Source organism: Scardinius erythrophthalmus (genome assembly GCF_964197995.2).
Source record: "Scardinius erythrophthalmus genome assembly, chromosome: 15".
In the NCBI taxonomy this organism is placed as follows: domain Eukaryota; kingdom Metazoa; phylum Chordata; class Actinopteri; order Cypriniformes; family Leuciscidae; genus Scardinius; species Scardinius erythrophthalmus.
The window spans coordinates 39,743,908-39,764,566 of NC_138235.1; the positions used below are offsets into that span (position 1 = coordinate 39,743,908).

At 37.3% G+C, this 20,659-nt stretch overlaps 2 protein-coding genes across 5 annotated transcripts in view; both read right to left on the reverse strand.

Moving 5' to 3' along the window:
- Window positions 1-1,548: 1,548 nt before the first annotated feature.
- sgms2b (sphingomyelin synthase 2b) lies at window positions 1,549-14,247 on the reverse strand. Of its 2 annotated transcripts, none has more exons than XM_081386859.1 (6): window positions 14,220-14,247; window positions 8,202-8,708; window positions 4,605-4,722; window positions 3,439-3,592; window positions 2,518-2,690; window positions 1,549-2,156 (listed from the first exon to the last, which is right to left on the reverse strand). In XM_081386859.1, exons 2-6 carry the CDS (start codon window positions 8,696-8,698, stop codon window positions 1,971-1,973), a joined length of 1,128 nt encoding a protein of 375 aa, XP_081242985.1. In that variant the 5' UTR covers window positions 8,699-8,708; window positions 14,220-14,247; the 3' UTR covers window positions 1,549-1,970. The 2 variants fall into 2 exon arrangements, with proteins under 2 accessions (XP_081242985.1, XP_081242986.1); XM_081386860.1 differs by having other exon boundaries at window positions 1,555-2,156; window positions 13,694-14,225.
- A 1,179-nt stretch (window positions 14,248-15,426) lies between these two features.
- Window positions 15,427-20,659, reverse strand: part of aimp1b (aminoacyl tRNA synthetase complex interacting multifunctional protein 1b) — a 9,754-nt gene continuing 4,521 nt past the window's right edge. For all 3 annotated transcript variants that reach the window (XM_081385913.1, XM_081385914.1, XM_081385912.1), the window contains exons 5-7: window positions 19,039-19,250; window positions 16,980-17,148; window positions 15,427-15,657 (exon numbers count right to left, since the gene is read on the reverse strand). In XM_081385913.1, coding sequence (XP_081242039.1) covers window positions 15,491-15,657; window positions 16,980-17,148; window positions 19,039-19,250 — 548 coding nt within the window. In that variant the 3' untranslated portion in view covers window positions 15,427-15,490. The remainder of the gene's footprint in view (window positions 15,658-16,979; window positions 17,149-19,038; window positions 19,251-20,659) is intronic.

Here is a 20,659-nt window from a genome sequence, read left to right on the forward strand (position 1 = left end):
CAGAATCACCATCTGATGCTTCTTCTCAAGAGAATGATGTTGACATGGAGCTAGACTCATATCTGCTCACAAGAAATACTGACAGCGAAGATGACCCCTTAGTCTGGTGGAAGGAACACAAGGGACAATCTCCAAGACTGTCAGTGCTGGCAGGTAAATACCTCTGTGTCACTGCCACAAGTTCCCATCAGAAAGGGGGGAACATTGTAACATGCCTGCGTTCCTCCCTGAAGCCTTAAAACCTGATAAGTTAGTGTTCTTGGCCAAGAACCTTTCAAACTTGTCCAAAAAGCAAAGGTGCTATTTATTGATTATTTTTATTTATTATTGCTAACATATTTTTAACATTATTGTTTGTGTTCAACAGCTTACAGCTTTTAAGTTATTCACTTTAATGGGTCTTAAAAAAAGAAGAGACTTTTAAGTTACTTTTAAGTCCAGCACTTATATGTATATAAGTGTGTGTATATATAAACAAATATATATTTTTTAAATGACATTATAATTATACATGTACATTCATATGTTTTACAATTACTGTAGGCTAATATATGTAGCAGGGCATTCAGTTACTTTTGAAAGGACAAAAATAAGGTGTCAGTATATTTCATTAGATTTGAACTTTGCCAGCTATAAAAAAAATCTAGCATTTCCTCACGGTTTACCACTGATTTTTAGTGACAATCGATATGCATGGGCCACTTCATTTTACTTGTCAACTGTGTTTAGTGGACCTGAAAACAGGTTTCAAAGTGCAAGTTTTTGAAAAAGAAACCATTGTCATTTGTAAAAATGGTGATGTCATGCACAGGCACATGAATATTACATGTTCAGAGTCATGCATGCGTACTTGACAACCAAAACAACAATGGCAGACAACAGGACTGTGTTTGAGCTTCTCAAGATACTGAGTTTACTAATGCTTTCTTTACAAAGTGACATTGGCAACTACTGGCCGGGCAGCAGAATACAGTGATTTTAGTCGACGATCCGTGCGAATCCGCTTTGCCAACATGTGAAACCTTCCCGTTTTTAGTATATTGTTGTCATTAAAACACGCCCAAAGGGACCGTTTACACAACACCATTTTCAACTAAAAACGAAAAGTTTTTTTATGCGTTTTGCCCGTTCAAAACCGCAAATTCGGAAAACAAAGACGCCATATAAATGCATATCACATGTTCAGTCTATAGGCGTGTCGTTTTCCTTTACAAAGTGACATCGCCAGCTACTGGCCTGGCAGCAGAACACAGTGTTTTGGAGGGAACTGGGATTGTTTTGACAACGTTGTTTTAATAATCGTGATTTCAATATTGACCAAAATAATCTTAATTATGATTTTTGCCATAATCGAGCAGCCCTAACAAAAAGTATTTGCATTTTTAGCAAATCACACTATGCAATGTGCACAAATGTTCAGACCTTGAACTTGTTGATTGGTCACATAGGCCAACATATACATCTACTGCCATAGGCAATCAGCATGACTTAAACTGCACAAAACTAAAAAAATAAGTATAAGAATAAAGATACATAAGAACAACAAGTAAACAAACAATAGAAAGTGTAATCTGTGAAATGAGACAAAATAAGAAAATAGTATTTATTTTGCATAAAACATTTGAACATAAAGCAATGAACATAAATTATAAACTATACAACAACCTTTCAATTCTTCATTGAGAAACACCATTAAAATAAACATCTTAATTATGTTTGAGTGTGAAAAAAAAAAAAAAATACCATCATCAGGAAGTGAACGCTCTGTTCCCCTCAGATGACCGCAGCGCTGCACAACAGCACACGTTGATAGAGACATAACCTCCACCAGGAACCACACACTTTCTTCCATCAAAAGCACGTAAAGCTCCCAGACAGGTCTGAGGTTCTGCACTTCAAGTAAACAGGATCTAAATTCGCCCAGATAGTGTTTGTTACCCAACAAACGCACAGTCTGACACTTGAGCTCGTCATTCATCTCTTGTGCTCTGCACTTTTGAGTAGCTCTTGCACGGGTTCTTGAAGCACGCGGATGGAAGCGACACGGGCCATGAGAACGTGCAGGGAACCGTTGTTCTAACGTTCTTCTCCAGGAAGTTAAACAGTAGGCTCCACCACGTCCGGTTCAGGTAGTTGTAAGGAGACCCTCTCAAGGCCTAAAAAAAATCAGGAGAGAATCCAAAATGTGGAGGTTATTTTAGTCCAATTTGCCATTTAGCACGAACAAAACATTAACTGTTTGTCAGCATGAACCTGTAGAAAATGAGATATATGAGCTTTTGTTTTAGCAACTGATTTGCTGCTCGAGAAACATTTCCAAAAAACGTTTGCTTGGAATATTAAATCATGACAAGTGATTATTTATCATCAATTGTCAACAAAATGCATCTCAGCAATTCATAGTTTTACATGTTGGAAATCCTCAAATTCAATCTACTGCACCTTCCCAAGTAAGAAGAGATTGAGCGGAATTTGAATGTTGCTTTTGTAGGATCTGTAGTTTATGCAAGCTTTTACCTGGTTGTTGGCCATGGTGTGATACCAGTAGAAGAGGCGTGAGGTGATGAAATACGCCACTACTACATCCACGCTGTAATGCTCATGCCCTATCAGGATACAGACCACGGCCACTGCACTTAACAACCAGCAGATCACGTGATAGCAACGCCAGAGCAGCGAGCGGGGTGAGTCTACAACACAATTCAATAAATTTACAAATGTAGTCACACAAAAACAAAAAGAACTAGCAAGTAGAGGCTCTCAGAGCAAACATTTGGGCTTATGAACACTCAATATTTAATCATACAATAATTGCTGATACGTCAAAACACGATGCGATGCGATTGTTGATTTGATTAGTTTCAGTGGCTTGAATATTATCATATTTGCCTATTCTACACAACTTGTACATTTGTATTAACCCACAAATGCAATAGAAACATAACATGAACATTTAATCTAAGTGGGACATCCACAAAAGAAAATACAACTTACATTTTTTTTTTTTAAATCATTTAAAATAAACATATGAGCTCATCAATCGTCTGATGGTGGCTCCTGGCTGGCTCGCCAGTTTTTTACATATAAAGAACGTTTCTTTTTAGTTATGTGAACGTTAGAGGAACATTCCATTCTAGTATTTTGAAAACGTTATGAGAAGATTTTATTGTTATTACTGAAGAACGTTATTGAACAGTTATGGAAACGTTGCCTGTTAGCTGGGATGTTGTCATTCATTTGATAGAGAACTACAGTGTAAAAGTGAAGACCTCATCACAACTAAAGCAGACAAAAACACCACTTTCACCACTTTCCGTGCGCAACAGAACTGTTCTTTGTCATTAAGTTGTTATCAAAGGCTGGTAAAATTGGGCATTTACCAGTTATTGTTGTAAAAAAAAGAAGAAAAAAAGACAGTAATGGTTTCCTCGTACTTACATTCCTGGATGAAGAGGAAGGTGAGGGTCAGCATGACCGTGTGGCCGCTGTACAGAAAGTCTCCACACATGAGATGGGAGCCTGTGATGGACAAACCTCCTCCAGACACCAGCTGCAAAACTCGCTTGATCTTGCCGTGAGAATCACCGTGGAGCTACAGAGAGAAGCAGAGCGAACATGAGGTAAAAGCATCAAAGCTACACTTCACCATTAAACGCAAACAGTGAAAAAACATATCAGACGTGATTTTTAAGCTAACCGGAACTTAAAACATAATTTAACGCACAAAAATTGCACAGTCATCTGCTTTCCAAGCTAACAGTAACAGTGACAAGCTAACAGTTCTGCAAAGGTTCCCTCAAAGTTGTGAACAAACGTTCTTCCAGTAACATTAAGAGAACACTTGTTCAAAGTTATCTGGTCTTTATTAATACATCGTTCATGAAACATTTTTTATGAAACATTTTAGTTGGAAACTTGTTTCAGAATCTTCAGAGAATATTCAAAAGTAACGTTCCCATTATGTTTGAAGAATGGTTAAATGGAATGTTCACATAACCAAGATGTTTTTTTTTGTTGTTGTTTTTTTTATGTTGGATGTTCAGGAACATTCAGGAATAATTGTTTTCATAACTTGTGGAACGTTAGCAAAACATTCTTAGATTATATATTTCATTAGCTGGGCATCGATATATATATGTAAGAATGCGCTGTTGCATTTTATACGTTTTAAGACGTATTTAGTGATGTTTATATAAGCTAAAAATCTGACGATTAACCAGTTTTCTGCTACAATTTAAATGAACTTTTTCTCTATCAGCTTTTTTTTTTTTTTTTTTTTAGTTGCTAGAATTTTTGATAATATTCACAAAACTTTCATGACCCCATAATATTTTGTTGTATGAATATCTGAACATGCAATATTGCAAAAGAAGAAAAGCGCCTCTGCTTTTAAACAACAACAAAAACATTTATTCTAGCTTAGTGCATTCTTTATCAAAACTTGACTGTGGGTAAGTTTCATAAAAAAATTTGAACAAAAAGCTGATAAAAATCACATTTCGTTCAAAGACTACAAAGTGCATCAGCAATGCTTTTATCTTTCACTTCTTGTGTCTTGATCCAGAGATTCTGTACTACTATTCTGTTGGTTGAGCAGCACTCACCTTCGGGGCGCACTCCATGTGCATGCTGGGAACTGGAAGAGTTGTGATGTACATGGTCACCATACGGTACAAATACAACATTCCCTGCAGGAAGAAAAACCTTCGGCCCACGATGGCTCTGTCAACACAATGGGACAAGGAGGAATTATGGGACTGAGTTGAGTTTGTTTTTACTCCTGCATAGCATACGTCAAATGTTTTATCAGGCTAGGCAGTGATTGGATGGCAGTGTTTGGGAGAAACTAAGTAGCAATGCTGCTAACTAGGGCTGTGCAATATGGACAAAATAATCATATTGCAATTGCGATTTTATTTGCGATTTTGGCAATTGTTTTGCTTTTTCAAACATATACATATATACATACACATATACATATATATATATGAAGAAAAAAAAGAAAAAGTTCGACAAACGAAACCCCCCCCCCCCCCAAAAAAAAAAAAATTATATATATATATATATATATATATATATATATATATATATATATATATATATATATATATATTATTATTATTTTTTATGGTTTTCGTTTGTCGAACTTTCTTTTTTTTCTCTATTTTCTCAGGACTGGGTTGGACCATGATCCAATCGTTGCTCACTTGAAATTTTCATTACAAAAGGGCGGTCAATGTTCGTATTTTGGGGGGATGTTTTTGGTTAGGCCACAAATACGTTTTTTTTTTTTGTCTCCTTTTCCTCTCTCTCTCCCTGTTGCAGAAGGCCATGCAGTTCCAGTTACAACATTATGCATCGTTCTAGACGGCTATTGATACGTCAAGAATGAGTAAAGGTGTGCACCTGATTTCATGGAATACCAAAGGAATGAATAAGGTCATTAAGATTGGTAAGGTAATGACGCAGCTGCAACATTTGAAAGGGGATATTATATTTCTACAGGAAACACATCTTAAAACATCAGATATCCAACGAATCAAAAAGCCTTGGATGAGTCATGTGTTTCACTTGAAATTCTCGGCCAAAGCTAGAGGGGCTATTATTATTATTATTATTACCAAGAATATATTGTTTGAGCCAGCACATATTATTGAGGATGTCAATGGCCATTATGTCATAGTATCGGGCTTGTTACAGAACCTTTCAGTAGTCCTACTCTCTATCTATGCTCCCAACTGGGACGATGAGCAATTCTTCATCAACCTCTTTGCTAAAATCCCAAATAGCGACAATCATCATATACTGATAGGAAGCGACTTTAACCTAGTGCAAGACACAATTCTCGACAGGTCGTCTTCCAAGCAAATTAATCTAATTCTGCTAAAGTTGTTTTTAATTGCTCATCTCATCTAGGAATTTCGGACCCCTGGAGGTTTAAAAACCCCCAGAGTAAAGTTTTCTCTTTTTTTTCCTCCGCCACACCAAACCTTTTCCCGGATTGACTTCTTCCTGATTGATAATAAATTGTTGCATCTGGCTATCACCCCATAGTTGTTTCGAACCATGCCCCCACCTCGCTTGATATTAATCTTCCTCTTAGTGTTATCTCCCCATCACTTTGGAAATTTAGTTCTCATTTATTAGCGCATCATGAGTTTGAGAACTTTGTGGCCACTCAAATTAGTAATTACATTGAATTCAATGATACCCCTGAGGTCAACAGTGGATTCTTATGGGAAGCCATTGAAGCCTTTGTTCGAGGTCAGATTATTTCCTTCACTTCGTACATGCATAAGGCTGAAAGGACTAAAAGGCAGGATATTTTAGACCAGGGGTCACCAAACTAAGGCCCGCGGGCCGACTCAGGCCCGCCACCCCCCTTTGACTGGCCCCCCAGCCCCTCTGCCCCCCACTACTTGAACCGGCCCTATGAGGCAATCCCCAAAAGTCGTCATGGACGGTACGTCATGGTACGGGCGTCACAGTTTGGTGCATACATTTACACGGAGAATACACGGTATAAAAATAAATAAAACTTGCGTGCAATTTAATTAATGTAATGCGGAACTACTGTTAGATACACGGATTCTTAGGGACACCTAATCTGTAGCTCCGCCTTAGCTCTGAAGCTCTGAAGCAGGCTGCGATGTAAAGATTGCAATGCTGGAATATGTTGAGAGAGAGGTGTGGGCGCGATCGAAAAGTCGTAAAGTGTTTACTTATATTTGTGTGTGTGTGTGTGTGTGTGGCGCGGCCGCGATCGAACAGTGGAAACATAAAAACATACTCCGTCATTTAGTTTATGCAGGACATCATTCAAACTGCAAAGTGTTTAAGTTACTGTTAATTACATTTTTAAAGAAAACAAATATATTAATCTGAAATGTAGGAGATTAATTTTCAATTAATTCAGGTACAATTACCAAACATATCAAGGTATTTTTATTAATTGAATTAATGAACTAATTATATAAAACTATTGTCAGTGCACCTACAAATAAACTGGTTCTATGCCTTTACTTTATTAATAAAACTTATTTAAAAAAAAAATACAAGGCTTAAGACATTTATTTTTCTTTTGGTGGTCCAGCCTGAGACATGCACACGCCTTCTGCATTTTTGTTTTGCTTTTCCCTTCACTGTATCCAACCGTGATGTCTGAACCGAGGTATGAACCGAACCGTGACTTCTGTGTACCGTTCCACCCCTAAAAGAGAGTGCAGAGTTTTCAAAGAACAGTGGACCAACGATTATTTGTGAAGAATAACTTTAAATAAAGTGAAGACTCGATTACAACTTTTGCAAACCACTAGTAAAGATAAACAAATATGTGCCAGGAATCAAGTGTTGATATAGTAGTGTGAATATAGTAGTGGGGATGGCTGTGCCAGGCTAGTAATCTCTATTACACAATGAGGCCTGCTGGTGGTCATTTTGGTCTGGGTCATACAATTCTATGTTATATAGCTGACCCGGCCCCCCATCACAGTCAGGAACGATAATGTGGCCCCCAGAGAAAAAAGTTTGGTGACCCCTGTTTTAGACAAACTCCTCAAACTTGATGAAACTTATGCCGTCTCTCCCTCACCTGCCCTTTACAAAAAACGACTTCTGTTACAATCAGAATATGATTGCCTGATGACTCATATCTCCTAATTTAGGTTTACAATTTTGGTGGGTGGGGGTCTATATTGCGGTGTGGAACTGTTCTGTTGATTTTCTTTTTTCTTTCAGACACCATGTTTCATTTTACATCTGTTGTAACATTATATGTCTGCAGAAAACCTAATAAAATAAATAAATAAATAAATAAAATAAAATAAATGTTTTGTTATATTTTGTTAATAAATATTTTGTTGTTATATATAAAAATCACCATTTTTAAACAAGTAGGTTTATATTTCTCATAATTCGATTATGCCGTTCACAATACTTCATGGGACTCCGTTTTTTCTGTCACTAAAGCGGTTAAGTTCACAGACATGAAGTGGTTCATGGCTTATAACGCTTTAACCAAGACTTTTTAAAATCCCTCTGGGGAAAAAAAAGGAATAGAAAAAATTATACTGAAACCAACACCGCTGAAAAAGGGGCATTAATGCGCTCTATTTAGGGCCGTCTTATTTTCTTCACTTTTAAACGTTAAACGGTTTGGTTTTATTCCGATAAAACCAGCAGCTCTTTCACCAAACGTTCACCTGTGCTTGAGGAAGAGCCATTGGATGAACCACAGAGCCACCAGGATCATTCCGTTCACCTCGGTGACGGAAAATGCCCACTCCGCGCGCGGCACGTAATCGAAGAACTTGTCCGGTAACGGCGGGCTGACGGACTTATCCGGGACTCTCTCGTGGATGACGGTGATCATGACGGTCGTAAGGATGAGGTTAAAACCAGCCCAGATGAACGCGATTCCCGTCTTCCACCATTCCGACGGCAGCCGAGAGACGCCGGACTTCGGGATGGCGATGCGGATGTAATCCTGGTTTTTCCGCAAGGCTTTCCGGAAACCCCGTGCCAAACGTGTCGGCTTGCTGTCGTTCGGCCTGTCGGCAACCTGATTGCTAATGGGCGTGTCCGGAGAGGGGCGTGTCTGTCCGGTTTGGGGGCGTGTCCTATCTTCCACCATCACCATCACATGGAAGTCGCCGTTGTCTCGTTCATCTTGCTCATCCAGGAGTTGAGATGCTGCCATCGCTTATACACTAAAACAGAGCGGAATACTTTTTAATATTAAATACAAAATACTTCATGTAATATTGAAAACAATATGCAGTATGCCACAATAAACATTTGTCAAACTGCTGTCACATGAACTCAATATGAACTCATTTCAATGTGCATTCAATGTGTTGCTTGCAGTTTCTGTGTAATTATGTGCAATTAAAAAATATTAAAATTCTTTCAGTATGCATGATGCGTGTGTAGAATTCCAACGACCAATGTTGATTCTTTGTGAGAAGGAGGGATTATTTTGGAGTCATAAGTACTGTAACCGAACAGATATGCAGTTGTTGTGCTGGACAGCTGAAAGGCGCAGTAAGTTTCGCTGCTAGTAGCCATTTTACGATTATAATTACGTTTAACGTCCGCCTCCTTCCCTGAACATTGTTACCGCTACGATTTCATTCTAATAAAACAGCCGCGAGTGCTGAATTACTACTCATGGTCACTTTATTTGATGAATTAAAATTGTGTGGTAACGCAGCGCTGTTTTACTTGGTCAAAACAATTATACTAAAAATACATTTAAGTGTGTTGAAACTTGAAAGTTATGTTACATCGTTACTGCGATGACAATGAGACACTTGCTACACATTGCATTAAGATGATTTCAATATGAGAATTAGGGCTGGTCCGAATACCATTTTTTGAGCTTCGAAGCTTCGGTAGTAATGAACATCGAATATTCCAAGCTTCGGAGAGAGGGGGCTGAACATATTCTTCTCTCTAATAAAGGCAGTATTCTCTATGTGTCTGTATGTCCGTTTGCATTTTGATTATTTCGAGAACCGTTCATCCAATCGACTTCACAAGGGAGTGCAGTGTCGCATTTGGTAAAAATATAGATGGACACGCGAGACGCGACGTTCAGAATTAATAAACTTTTAGTAAACTACCGAACAGCGCGAGCGGGAAGCGGCGCACCTCACGCGGGCAGGGCTTATGTTATGAGAACGAGAACGGACACACACTGCACTAGTGATATAAAGAGCACACACACAGGTCTGTTAACTTAAGCAATACTTAACCCTTTAAGTGTCACCCCCCTTTTTTTAAATATACATGAAAATGCACATTTCGACTTTAAATGGTTGTAATTAAAGAATGCTTTTGAGTATAGACATAAAATTGGTCTTGTTTTAAAGAAGACATTTGGCAGATTTTTGTTGAAGTGAAATAAATTAAGAAAGTGAAACAAAAAAAAAGTTATATAAGTTTGTGTTTATGAAAATGTACAATGTAAAAAATTTAATTATTCATATTTTATATAAAATATATATTTTTAAAACCTGGCCGACTCTAAAACTGCTAGAAAATCAAAGCCAAAAATCTGACTAAGTTGTGTTTCAAATTTTAGGTTGATATCTCAAAAAATGAGCTTTCAGTGAGATTTTGTTTGGGCGCAGTACCAAACATTTTCACTAGGTGACAACCAGACTCCATTACTGCCCATATAAGGGCGCCTTCATTTCCATATGTGTTATTAAAAACATATTAATATTTTTTTTTCTAAAATAATTGAATGGATGATATCTTTTGAACTCTTGGCATGAAAACAAACTGAGGTTTCATCCATTCTTTCATGATTTTTCATGTTCATTGCTATTTCAAAATAAAGGTCTGAACACGCCTTAGGAATATGAAAATATTATTGTTGCAAATTGATAAATTACAGCTCCTCTCTAATTTATTTTGGAAATCATTCACCAAATATGAAAACTAGAGTTTGTAAGCTTTCAAATGATATATAGTTTGTCAAGATTAATTTATGTTTATTATAGGATATTACTGTTTTAAATATGTAATGATTTTGGGCCCACCGGTGGGCCGGTGACACTTAAGAGGTTAAGGTAGTCTAATATTTTTCTGACTAACAAATTACTGACACAGTAAAGGGTATATTTAAATAAATAAAAACGAAATTTAAATAAATAAAAACGAAATTTAAATAAAGAAAAAACGAAATTTAAATAAAGAAAACCGAAATTTAAATAAAGAAAACGAAATAAAGTTAAATTAAAAACGAGATTAATTTAGATTGATAATAACGGGTAAAAAGGCTAATACATTTTGTTTCTATTATTCTATTTTCCACAATGTCAAAGCAACGCAGCTTAACCCAAAATACAAGCTCAGGCATGCACTTCTGTCCACACACACTCCGCTGTTCTGCGCTCTAGCCAGAGAACACTCCCATTGCTGGAACACTTTTAGGCGTCGGTTCTATTTCTAGCATGCACGCGTTTTCCGCGTGGCTCCAGCCGCGCCTGAGACGCATCTGTCACGCAGGCAGTGTGCAAACTCCAACCTGTTAACATGGGAGCCGAAATAAAAACGGACACGCCACGCAGCTACTGTGTCGCCGGTCTTATTCAAGCACGAATGAAAACTGTTTCGCGGGGGATCCCAGGTGTGAAAAAAACAAACAAAAAAAAACACGAATATTCGAATGTCAAATTTTCAATTCGAATGCCAACCCACCGAGCGAATATTCGAATATTCGGGTCCAGCTCTAATGAGAATTTAATTTTAATGACTTGTGTTGCTAAATGGCATGCATATAGGCCAGGGATCAGCAACTCCGGTCCTGGAGGGCCACTGTCCTGCAGAGTTTAGCTCCAACCCTAATTAAACACACCTGAACAAGGCAATCAGTGTTTTCAGGATTACTAGATAGATACAGGCAGGTGAGTTTTTATCAGGGCTGAAGCTAAACTCTGCAGGACAGTGGCCCTCCAGGACCGGAGTTGCTGATCCCTGATATAGGCTATCGAATGGTGGAGAAAATGCTGTATTACTGTTTCTATTCTATTACTGTCACTATTCTGTTAGACACTTGACAGAATAGTGTTGTCTCTGAGGTACAAACATGTGACTTGCGGTTAAAATCAAGAAAACAAGGGATTCAAACAATAAGACTAACCGTGTTGAGCTATATAACAATGATTTGAATTCTTTTTTAAATAAATGTATCCAAACACAGTTGCTAACCTGTCTAATAAAACAAATCATATATTAAAGCATCTTTGGTGTTTCCATGGTTTCTACGGAAGTAAAACCAGAAATCAAGGGTAACATGGGTATAAGGGTATATGACGTCATTGACCGGTGACGTATTGATTGTTAAAATATTACAAAATTGTTACACTGATTAAAATAGCTGATTTCTCTGGGATTTAAACATTGTTGGAAACATTTGAGATAAAGTAAGTACACAAGTCACTACAATATAGATCATTGTTGCTTTTTGGATATTTTACTCCAAAAATCTTACATATTGTGCCTTAAAGTCACATAGCTTGGTGAAATTGACATTGCACAAACATGACGGAAATCTACACCGCAAACAGGTTGTTTTCGCTCGATTTAACCCAAGTCATTTTAAGGCATGTCACCTTGGAAACAAGTCCAGTACGGCTACTTTACTGGGGAAAGACAGAAATCTGATGGTCAAGATTTTGATTACATAGGCCTATTTCAAATAAATTCTGACAAAAATTCTGATAATTTTAGCATCATTGTAAAAAAAAAAAAAAAAAAAAAAAAAAAATGCATGTGCATGTGTGTGCTACATAATCAAAAACATTATATAAGCAAGATTGTCAATGTTTTCGAACCAAACTTGCATTCCAACAATTTCTGACATGGTTTTCCATGTATTGTTATAATATCATATAGAAGCTGTGGTGTGTTGATTTAGTTCAGTCCACAAATGTTTGGGCGTTTCTGTGTGTGTGTTTGAGAAAGAGTAAATCTAAGACACACCCTGAAACCTGTGACACAAGTTCACCTTTCTCATTCAGATCTCTCTATGGACAGCAGTCTGACCGGTTTGTGCCGTTGTGACGTGAAACTCAAGACCCCGTTTAGATTCTCATCCGCTGGACCCCAGAAACGAATTACAGATTTCATATCCATATCAGTCTAATTAAGGAATGTAGGAAGGCATCAAGGCACATGCAATATTTAGGCGTGTCCCAATTCTTTATGCACTACTCTATGCCGTTTAGTAGTGCAAATAGAGTTCCAACGACATGAAGTGCACTTCAAATACACAGATGATGCACTTCAGTTGGACACTTCATGTTAACTTCTATATCTGTTTTACACTTTCATTTTTTGAAGTGCTTTCACTAGTGCTTATTGCAAAACATTCATGAATTCCAACATTCCAACACAATTACAGCATCCAACAAGGGTTACTTCATCAAAAACGAAAATGATACCATAATTTACTCACTAGGTGTATATGACTTTCTTCTTTCAGTCGAACACAATCGGAGTTATATTAAAAAATATCCCGGCTCTTTCCAGCTTTATAATGGGAGTAAATAGTAATAGAGTTTTTGTAGCCCAAAAAAGTGCATCCATCCATCATAAAAGTAATCCATACAACTCCAGGAGTTAGTAAAGGCCTTCTGAAGCGAAGCCATGCGTTTTTGTAAGATAAATATTCATTTTTATAACTTAATAAACTATCATCACTAGCTTCCGGTAACAGCCGTATGCAAGTCTAGGGATAATTTATAAAGTTATAAATATGAATATTTCTCTTTATAAAAAAAAAAAAAAAAAAAAAGTCATACTTTTATGATGGATGGATGCACTTTTTTGGGGCTTCAGCTGGGAAGAGCCTGGATATTTTTTTTTAACTCTGTGTTTGGCTGAAAGAAGGAAGTCATACACCTAGGATGGCTTGAGGGTGTATAAATTATTTTTGGGTAAACTATCCCTTTAAGTTCAGATCTGCTCTCAAAAAGGGGTTGACAGTAAACAGGTTTAAGAAAACACACCACAGAATCACTATGGTGCATGTTCGAAAACGTGGTAAAAGCGTGAAACGTATAGTCAGGGCTGTCTTGTTAAAGTCACAGGATGTTTGACTCATTGCGTGTAAATGTTTGACAGGTAATTGATGTGATTTGACAGCATTGCTGAGCTGCCGCAGAAGTCATTGAACTCACACCTGTGCACGCGCACACAACCCCCGGCGGCGCGCCCCCGAACTCAGAGACCTTCATCATCATCATCGGAGCCAAAAAAAGAAAAGTTCCGGAACCATCCGGATCCTAATGGAATGATGATCGATCCGGATCAGCGCGTGGCTGCCGGTAAAACCATCTCAAGATCCCGAAATAAACACAAACACAGAGAGTGCGTCTGAAAACACACTATACTGCCTACTAGACATCAAAAACGCCTAAAAATGCGGTCTAGTAAGAAAACTCACTAGGTTTTGTGACATTCTCTGTAACTTTCTTTATAGACATGATTCTAAACCACATCAGATATATATAGCATGCACCTCGCAGTCTTTACTTGAGCGTTTATCAATTCATAAGCAAAGCAACAATAGAATCAAACAAGAATCACTTTACACCTTATGCAAGTTAAAATCCAGCGCGACACACAGATAAAACAGCGTTAAAAAAATAAATAAAAATAAAATAAAAAAAAAACCGAGATGTGAGTGATGTGAACAGACGACTTACCTGTTTAACACCGGAAGACTCACTGAACAACGGTTATGGAGGGGGGTGGCCTTTAACCCCGCCCACACCTGCAGCCACGCCCATGTGGGCTCAGAACCACGCCCTCTACATTAATTATTGCGTCAGAGTATTAACAAATTACAAAAAAATTCGTGTTATGCAAAACTGGCCTCAGGAATGAGACTGGAACTCCTTCAGAAATGCAGCGTAAACTTGTAAAAGTGATTAAACGTTTAAAGCTTTTAGAATGTATTTTTGAATATTTATTTGAACATTGTTTTTACCATACCTTATTGTTAACCTCCCTTTGTTTTATTGTACTCTTGAATGCAAATACATTTTCATAAGCATAAAAAATATTGCATATTTTATTAATTTGGTCACACTTTACAATAAGGTTCATTAGTTAACAAGAACTAAGAATGAACAATACTTCTTTAGCATTTATTAATCTTAAGTTAATATTAATTTCAACATTTACTAATATGTTATTAAAATCAAAGGTTGTATTTGTTAACATTAGTTAATGCACTGTGAACTATCATGAACAAACAATGAACAGCTGGATTTTTATTAACTAACATTAATGAAGATTGATAAATACTGTAACAAATGTTTTGCTCATTGTTAGTTCATGTTAGTTAATACATTAATTAACATTAACTATCGAACCTTACTGTAAATTGTCACCATTATATTATTATAAGATATGTCGATATATACTCTATTTATGTGAGTGCTTTGTGCAAAAACAACATAATTTACCATTTTATTTAAAAAATATGAATCTCCATCACGCATGTGAGTAAGGAAAGTGGTAATTGTGTAGCTTTCAAATCTCTCAGATTTCATTAAAATGATCTTCATTTATGTTCAGAAGATGAACAAAAGACTTGCGGGTTTTGAATGACATGAGGGTGAGTAAATAATAAAGACAGAATTTACATTTTTGAACGAATAAGCCCTTTAAATGTGCCAAAAATACTGTAAAACTGAATGATTTTGGTCTTTATCACTGTGTCTAAAATGATAAATTGACTCATAAAGCCCTTCTATATAATGTTTTCTTGTACTCATGAAAACAAATTCCCATAAATATTACATATACCAGTAATTGTATCTGTTATATTTATTATATCATAAATAATATACTTTCAGCATCTTGTATTTATGTGAGAAAACTGTTAAACACTGAGAACACTGAGGCTTTTGGTGGTTTTTAATGATTTATTGGTGTGATTTTGATCATGAATGACAGGATGACTGTGTTTTCACTTGATCCCGCCGTTGCTGATGTTCGGGGCCCGGCAGAGGCCCTTCCCACGGACTTCGAATGCCACGCCCTTATACGTGGCCACGCCCTTTGCATCTGTGCACAGGTCGGGCAGCAAACGCTCCCAGATCCGCTGTTTGGGATTCAACTCTTTCTCTGGTTCACCTGCACATCACACACACAGTCCGTCACAAACTCTGATGGATGTTTACAGTGCTGGGAGTTACTCATTACAAGTAACTTGAGTAATGTAATCAGATTACTTTTCCAAGTAACTAGTAAAGTAACGCATTACTTTTTCAATTTACAACAAAATGTCCAAGTTACTTTTACGCTAGTTATTGACTGACAGCTCTCCTGTCCCCATGTTGAGAGAAATAAAGTGAGGAGGTGGTGTGTGTTTGTGTGTAAACATGCTGGTTATTTTAGTTCTAGACTAAATGTGAACATGCATTTGCTCATCTCACTTCCACGAAAACATTCAGTATTCCTCAAAATGAATAAAAACAGTGAAATGCAATCTCAGAATTTTACGCAAAACTTTTATAATTAACTATATTAAATTACACAAATATACTTTATGTATTTAATCTCACTTTATTAACCAATGTCTTTGCTGCTGACCTTCAGTGATCTAATAGGCTCTATGCACGATCGCTTCCGCGTTTGGTCTCAGCCCGCCCAGTTACATCCGGTGCCGCGTCAGAAGCCGTTTTTGCATTAGGTGGAGATAATGGCAAATTACACTCTCTGTTTACAAGAACTTCCAGCGGTTAACCTGAATGATGTTAACAATATTGTGAGGCAGTTAACTGTCACGCATATGAGTAAGAAAGAGAAGTTCTTTAAATTAAAAATTTCGAGCTACATCGACAACTTTGAGGGTGAGTATTCTCTCATATCACGCGAAATCCGACTAGCGAATCAGTTTCTAAAATCATTATCTCCGTTTCTGAGAAAATGAATTTTATTAAAGTGAATTGTCCTATTGAATGCGCTATGCGGAAGTAAAGACGCCGGCTGAGATCCTACCGGAAATATGTCAGCAGCGTTCGTGCATAGAGCCTATTCAACCATACTAATAAGCAAAAATTACTTTAGATTAGATTTAGAAATAAGAGTGTTGAACTTCTTTCTCCTGTCTCCTACTGTTCTTTAATCGGCAGAAGCTGAAAGGTTTGTTTGTACAGGAGTAAATATGCATTTCCATCAGCCTGAGGCTTATTGACTTCACTTTTGGTGTGAAAGGGCCTGAACATTTGCCAAAAATAACACTTTTTTTGTTGATATTAAAAAACAAACAAGCCCAGCCCAGGTGAGAAAAAGTAACGCAAAAGTAACGTAACGCATTACTTATCATAAAAAGTAGCTAAGTAAAGCAATTAGTTACCTTTTTTGGGAGTAACGCAATATTGTAATGCATCACTTTTAAAAATAACTTCCCCAACACTGCTGTTTATGCGGGGTTTATGACAAATAGCTCTTACCAGGGTAATTCTGGAAAGTGATTCTGTCGCCCGGCTGAGCAGAAGTGGGCGGAGTCAACGGTTCCATGCTCTCTTGATTGACAGCGCAGAGGAGGCGGGCCTGCGACTGAACACCTCGTACCTTCACTGGCCGTCCGTTACACAACAACACCACCAGACAGCCCACCAGCTGAACACACAAACACAATACATAATGAATAACGAATGGTCCATATTATTTTTTGTTTTGTTTTTGAAAGAAATTTACTTTTACTCAGCAAGGACAGATTAAATTGATCAAAATGAGATTTATAATGTTACAAAAGATTTTATTTCAAATAAATGCTGTTCTTTTGAAGTTTCTATTCATCAAAGAATCCTGAAAAATAAAATGTATGACAGTTTCCATAGAAATATGAACAGTTTTCAACACTGATAATAATCATAAATGTTTCTTGAGCATCAAATCATCATATTAGAGTGATTTGTGAAGGATCATGTGACACTGAAGACTGGAGTAATGATGCTGAAAATTCAGCTTTGATCACAGGAATAAATTACACTTTACTATATATTCACATAGAAAACAGATGATTTACATTAGAATAATATTTCATTGTTTTTACTGTATTTCTTATCAAATAATGCAGCCTTGGTGAGAATAAAAGACTTAGAGAAAAAACATTTAGAGTCCTTTATTTGACCTGATATTTTTAAATATTTTAAAATCAAAATGTATAAATATTGTCCAAAATATATGTTAAAAAAAATGCACATTTTGACTGTTTTGAGATTTTGAATTTCTTTGTTTATTTGGAAAATGTATTTCTTTCACATGTGCTGTTTGCAACATTTACAAAATGCTTCCATCTATTTTGGCCAGTAAAAACATGATACATTACATATTAATATAATAAAAAAGTACATACTTTTTATCTACATGGGATTTTAATACATTTTTAATATTCTGGAGTAAGCGCTACATGTGTGGAAGCCATTTATATTCACGACACAACCGCACACAAGCGTCTCGAGCTGCTGATGTTTATTTACAGCTCCTTCAGATCAGTGTTTTAGGATGTTTAGTAGGATTAGGGAGTTGGGGAAGTAATTGTATTTTATTTTATTTTATTTTGTGGATTAGGGCAGTAAGAGGTATATACAAATTAGTTATTTTTTTGTTCGTTATTTTGGGCTCTGTCGGCTCAATCCCCAATAAACCTGTTAAATTCAATTAACATTGTTTCATTCGCTTTTCCATGAAAAAAGAAACCTTATCGTTTCGTATTGTTTTTCATGTTCGGTCTTTGGATCTAGACGTAGCCTGGTTAAAACCAGACCATTCTCAGTAGTAACTGAGTTAGGGTCTGGCAAAGCTTCATTAATAACTCATTTCCAAAGGGGCGTCACCAACGGACGTCGCTCAAATGCCTCTGGGCGCAATTGGATAGACCTAAAACCAATCAGAGCGATCGTCATCGTGTAAAGCCATATGCTGTGTCTCAATTCGCCTAAGTTACACTACGCCATAAAAGTATTCACTCTTTTTGTGAAGAAAAGGTATTTACTTTTGAATGTGTAGCAAAAAAGTATACAAGCTTTGGGACATACTACTTCGTCATCTTTATCGGACGGATCTGTCGCGTGCATCCTGTCACGCAAACTGCCCTGTCAATCATCTCGTCACAGTTAAAATCCTCTATTAAATCTAATTTAATTTCCTACCGTTTCGGAGAGAAATGTAGTAGCACGTTCATCTGCCAGTGGGTCTTTCATGGAGACTGTCCTCATGTGTTTGCAATTTGAATATAATAATGCATTTAAAAGTTGAACGGACGTCGCTCAAATGCCTCTGGGTGCAATTGGATAGACCTAAAACCAATCAGAGCGATCGTCATCGTGTAAAGCCCGCCTCAACGTTTCTGATTGGTGCCGCGATTTGGACGGATTAGAAATGACGGCTTGAATGAGCTCTTTGCCAGACTACTTGCAGAGCAAATCTAAATTTGCCGGAAGTTTGTCTGGGTTTTCCCAGGCTAATCTAGACGGGTTGTAACAATACAACTGTGATGTCGTTAACCTGTTCCGGAGGCACGTGATTGGTCAGTCCGCTGACCACGGTTCTGGGAGCGGGTTCTCCTAACTCCACCTCCTGGACGTACAGTGACGCTGAGTCCGGATGTTTCCGAACGTCCAGAATCCGAGCGACCCGCAGGTCCAGACGGGACACGTCGGGTTTCTGATCGCGTAACAGAGCCAACTCAGAAGTCTTCGGGAGCGCCGCGTCCACACCTGCTCCGGACACACACACACACACACGCGCAAATCACTCTCTGAAACACAACAGAATGAATCGTGTATCATACAATACATGTGCAAGCAAATGCAAGTCAACAAAAACCAAACTGCATGAAGAAATGCTGCCACAGTTTACTCGGACATTGATCCGAAGGCCAAACTTGCTGTTATGTGGTGCTTTAGGGTGAGTAAACACAAGCCTGTGAGCTCATAGGCTGTTGAAGAATCAAATCTTGAAGAATTGATCACTAATCTGAGTATTGAGTTCTCTGTGTCTACGGTGGTTTATATCGATGTATTTGGCAGATGCATTTGTCCAATCATTTTGCCATACATCCCTATTCTATAAAAACTGTTGTATTCGTGTTAGCTGGTGGGATTCTCAATGGACTTTGTCTGAGATCCTCTGAGAACTGCTCGGGAAGATCTCCTGGCCGTGATTAAAGGACATTTGCTGAAGTCTGTTTGTCGATTATTCCTGCGCAGGAACAAAGCTAGTTAGGGAAGCAAATTAGTTAGGTAGACTATATATTAAACATCGATTAACGTGGAGGCGCTAGGGAACGTCGATTGGAGACGACCCAAGTAGATTTAGAGTAGGAAGGGAACGTTGAATGGAGACGACCCAGTTAGTTAGGTTTAGGGAAAAATCTACGACACCATGTAATAAAAAATAAAAAAATATCTCAGGATTCTGACTTTTCTTCCTCGCAATTACAACTTTATATCTCACTTATAACTTGTTTAAGAGTTTAAATCTGATTCTGTTTAAAGTTTAAATTGAATCTGAGAAAAAAGTCAGAATTGCACGATATAAACTCACAAATGTGGGAAATATGGCACAAAAAGTGTGACATAAACTTGCAATTGCGTAAAAAAAAAATTGTCAGACAAACTCGCAATTGATAAAAAAAAATCTGAAGTCCTGTGCTGGTTCGTCGTCGAGTCGAGTCTCCCCCTTGGGGTAGTTTTTGTTTGTTTTATTTTTATTTTTAATAAAAGCCTTCATTCTTCTGCGATTGAGTACTTGCCTCATCTCCTCAATCCCAAACCCTGACAGCAAGTGCAAGAAAAAATTCTGAATTGTAAAATTTAGTTGCAATTGTGAAAAAAAAACAATATAAACTGGCAATTGCGAGAAAAAATTGTCATAATGTCAACATTATATTGTGAGATATAAACTCAAAAATGCAAGTAAAATATTGTGACAGAAACTTGCAAGTGCAAGTAAACAAGTAATAAAAACTCGGTGAGTGTTTTAGCGCAATTTTCTCACCTCATGGGATCACAACACTAAGAGATAGTAAATCTTTTCCTGGATTTTTTTTGTGCGTTCCCAAGATTAGACCTTCCTTAACATAATGCCGAAAACCCGAAGTCTCTATAGGTGGTCTGGTTGAGGA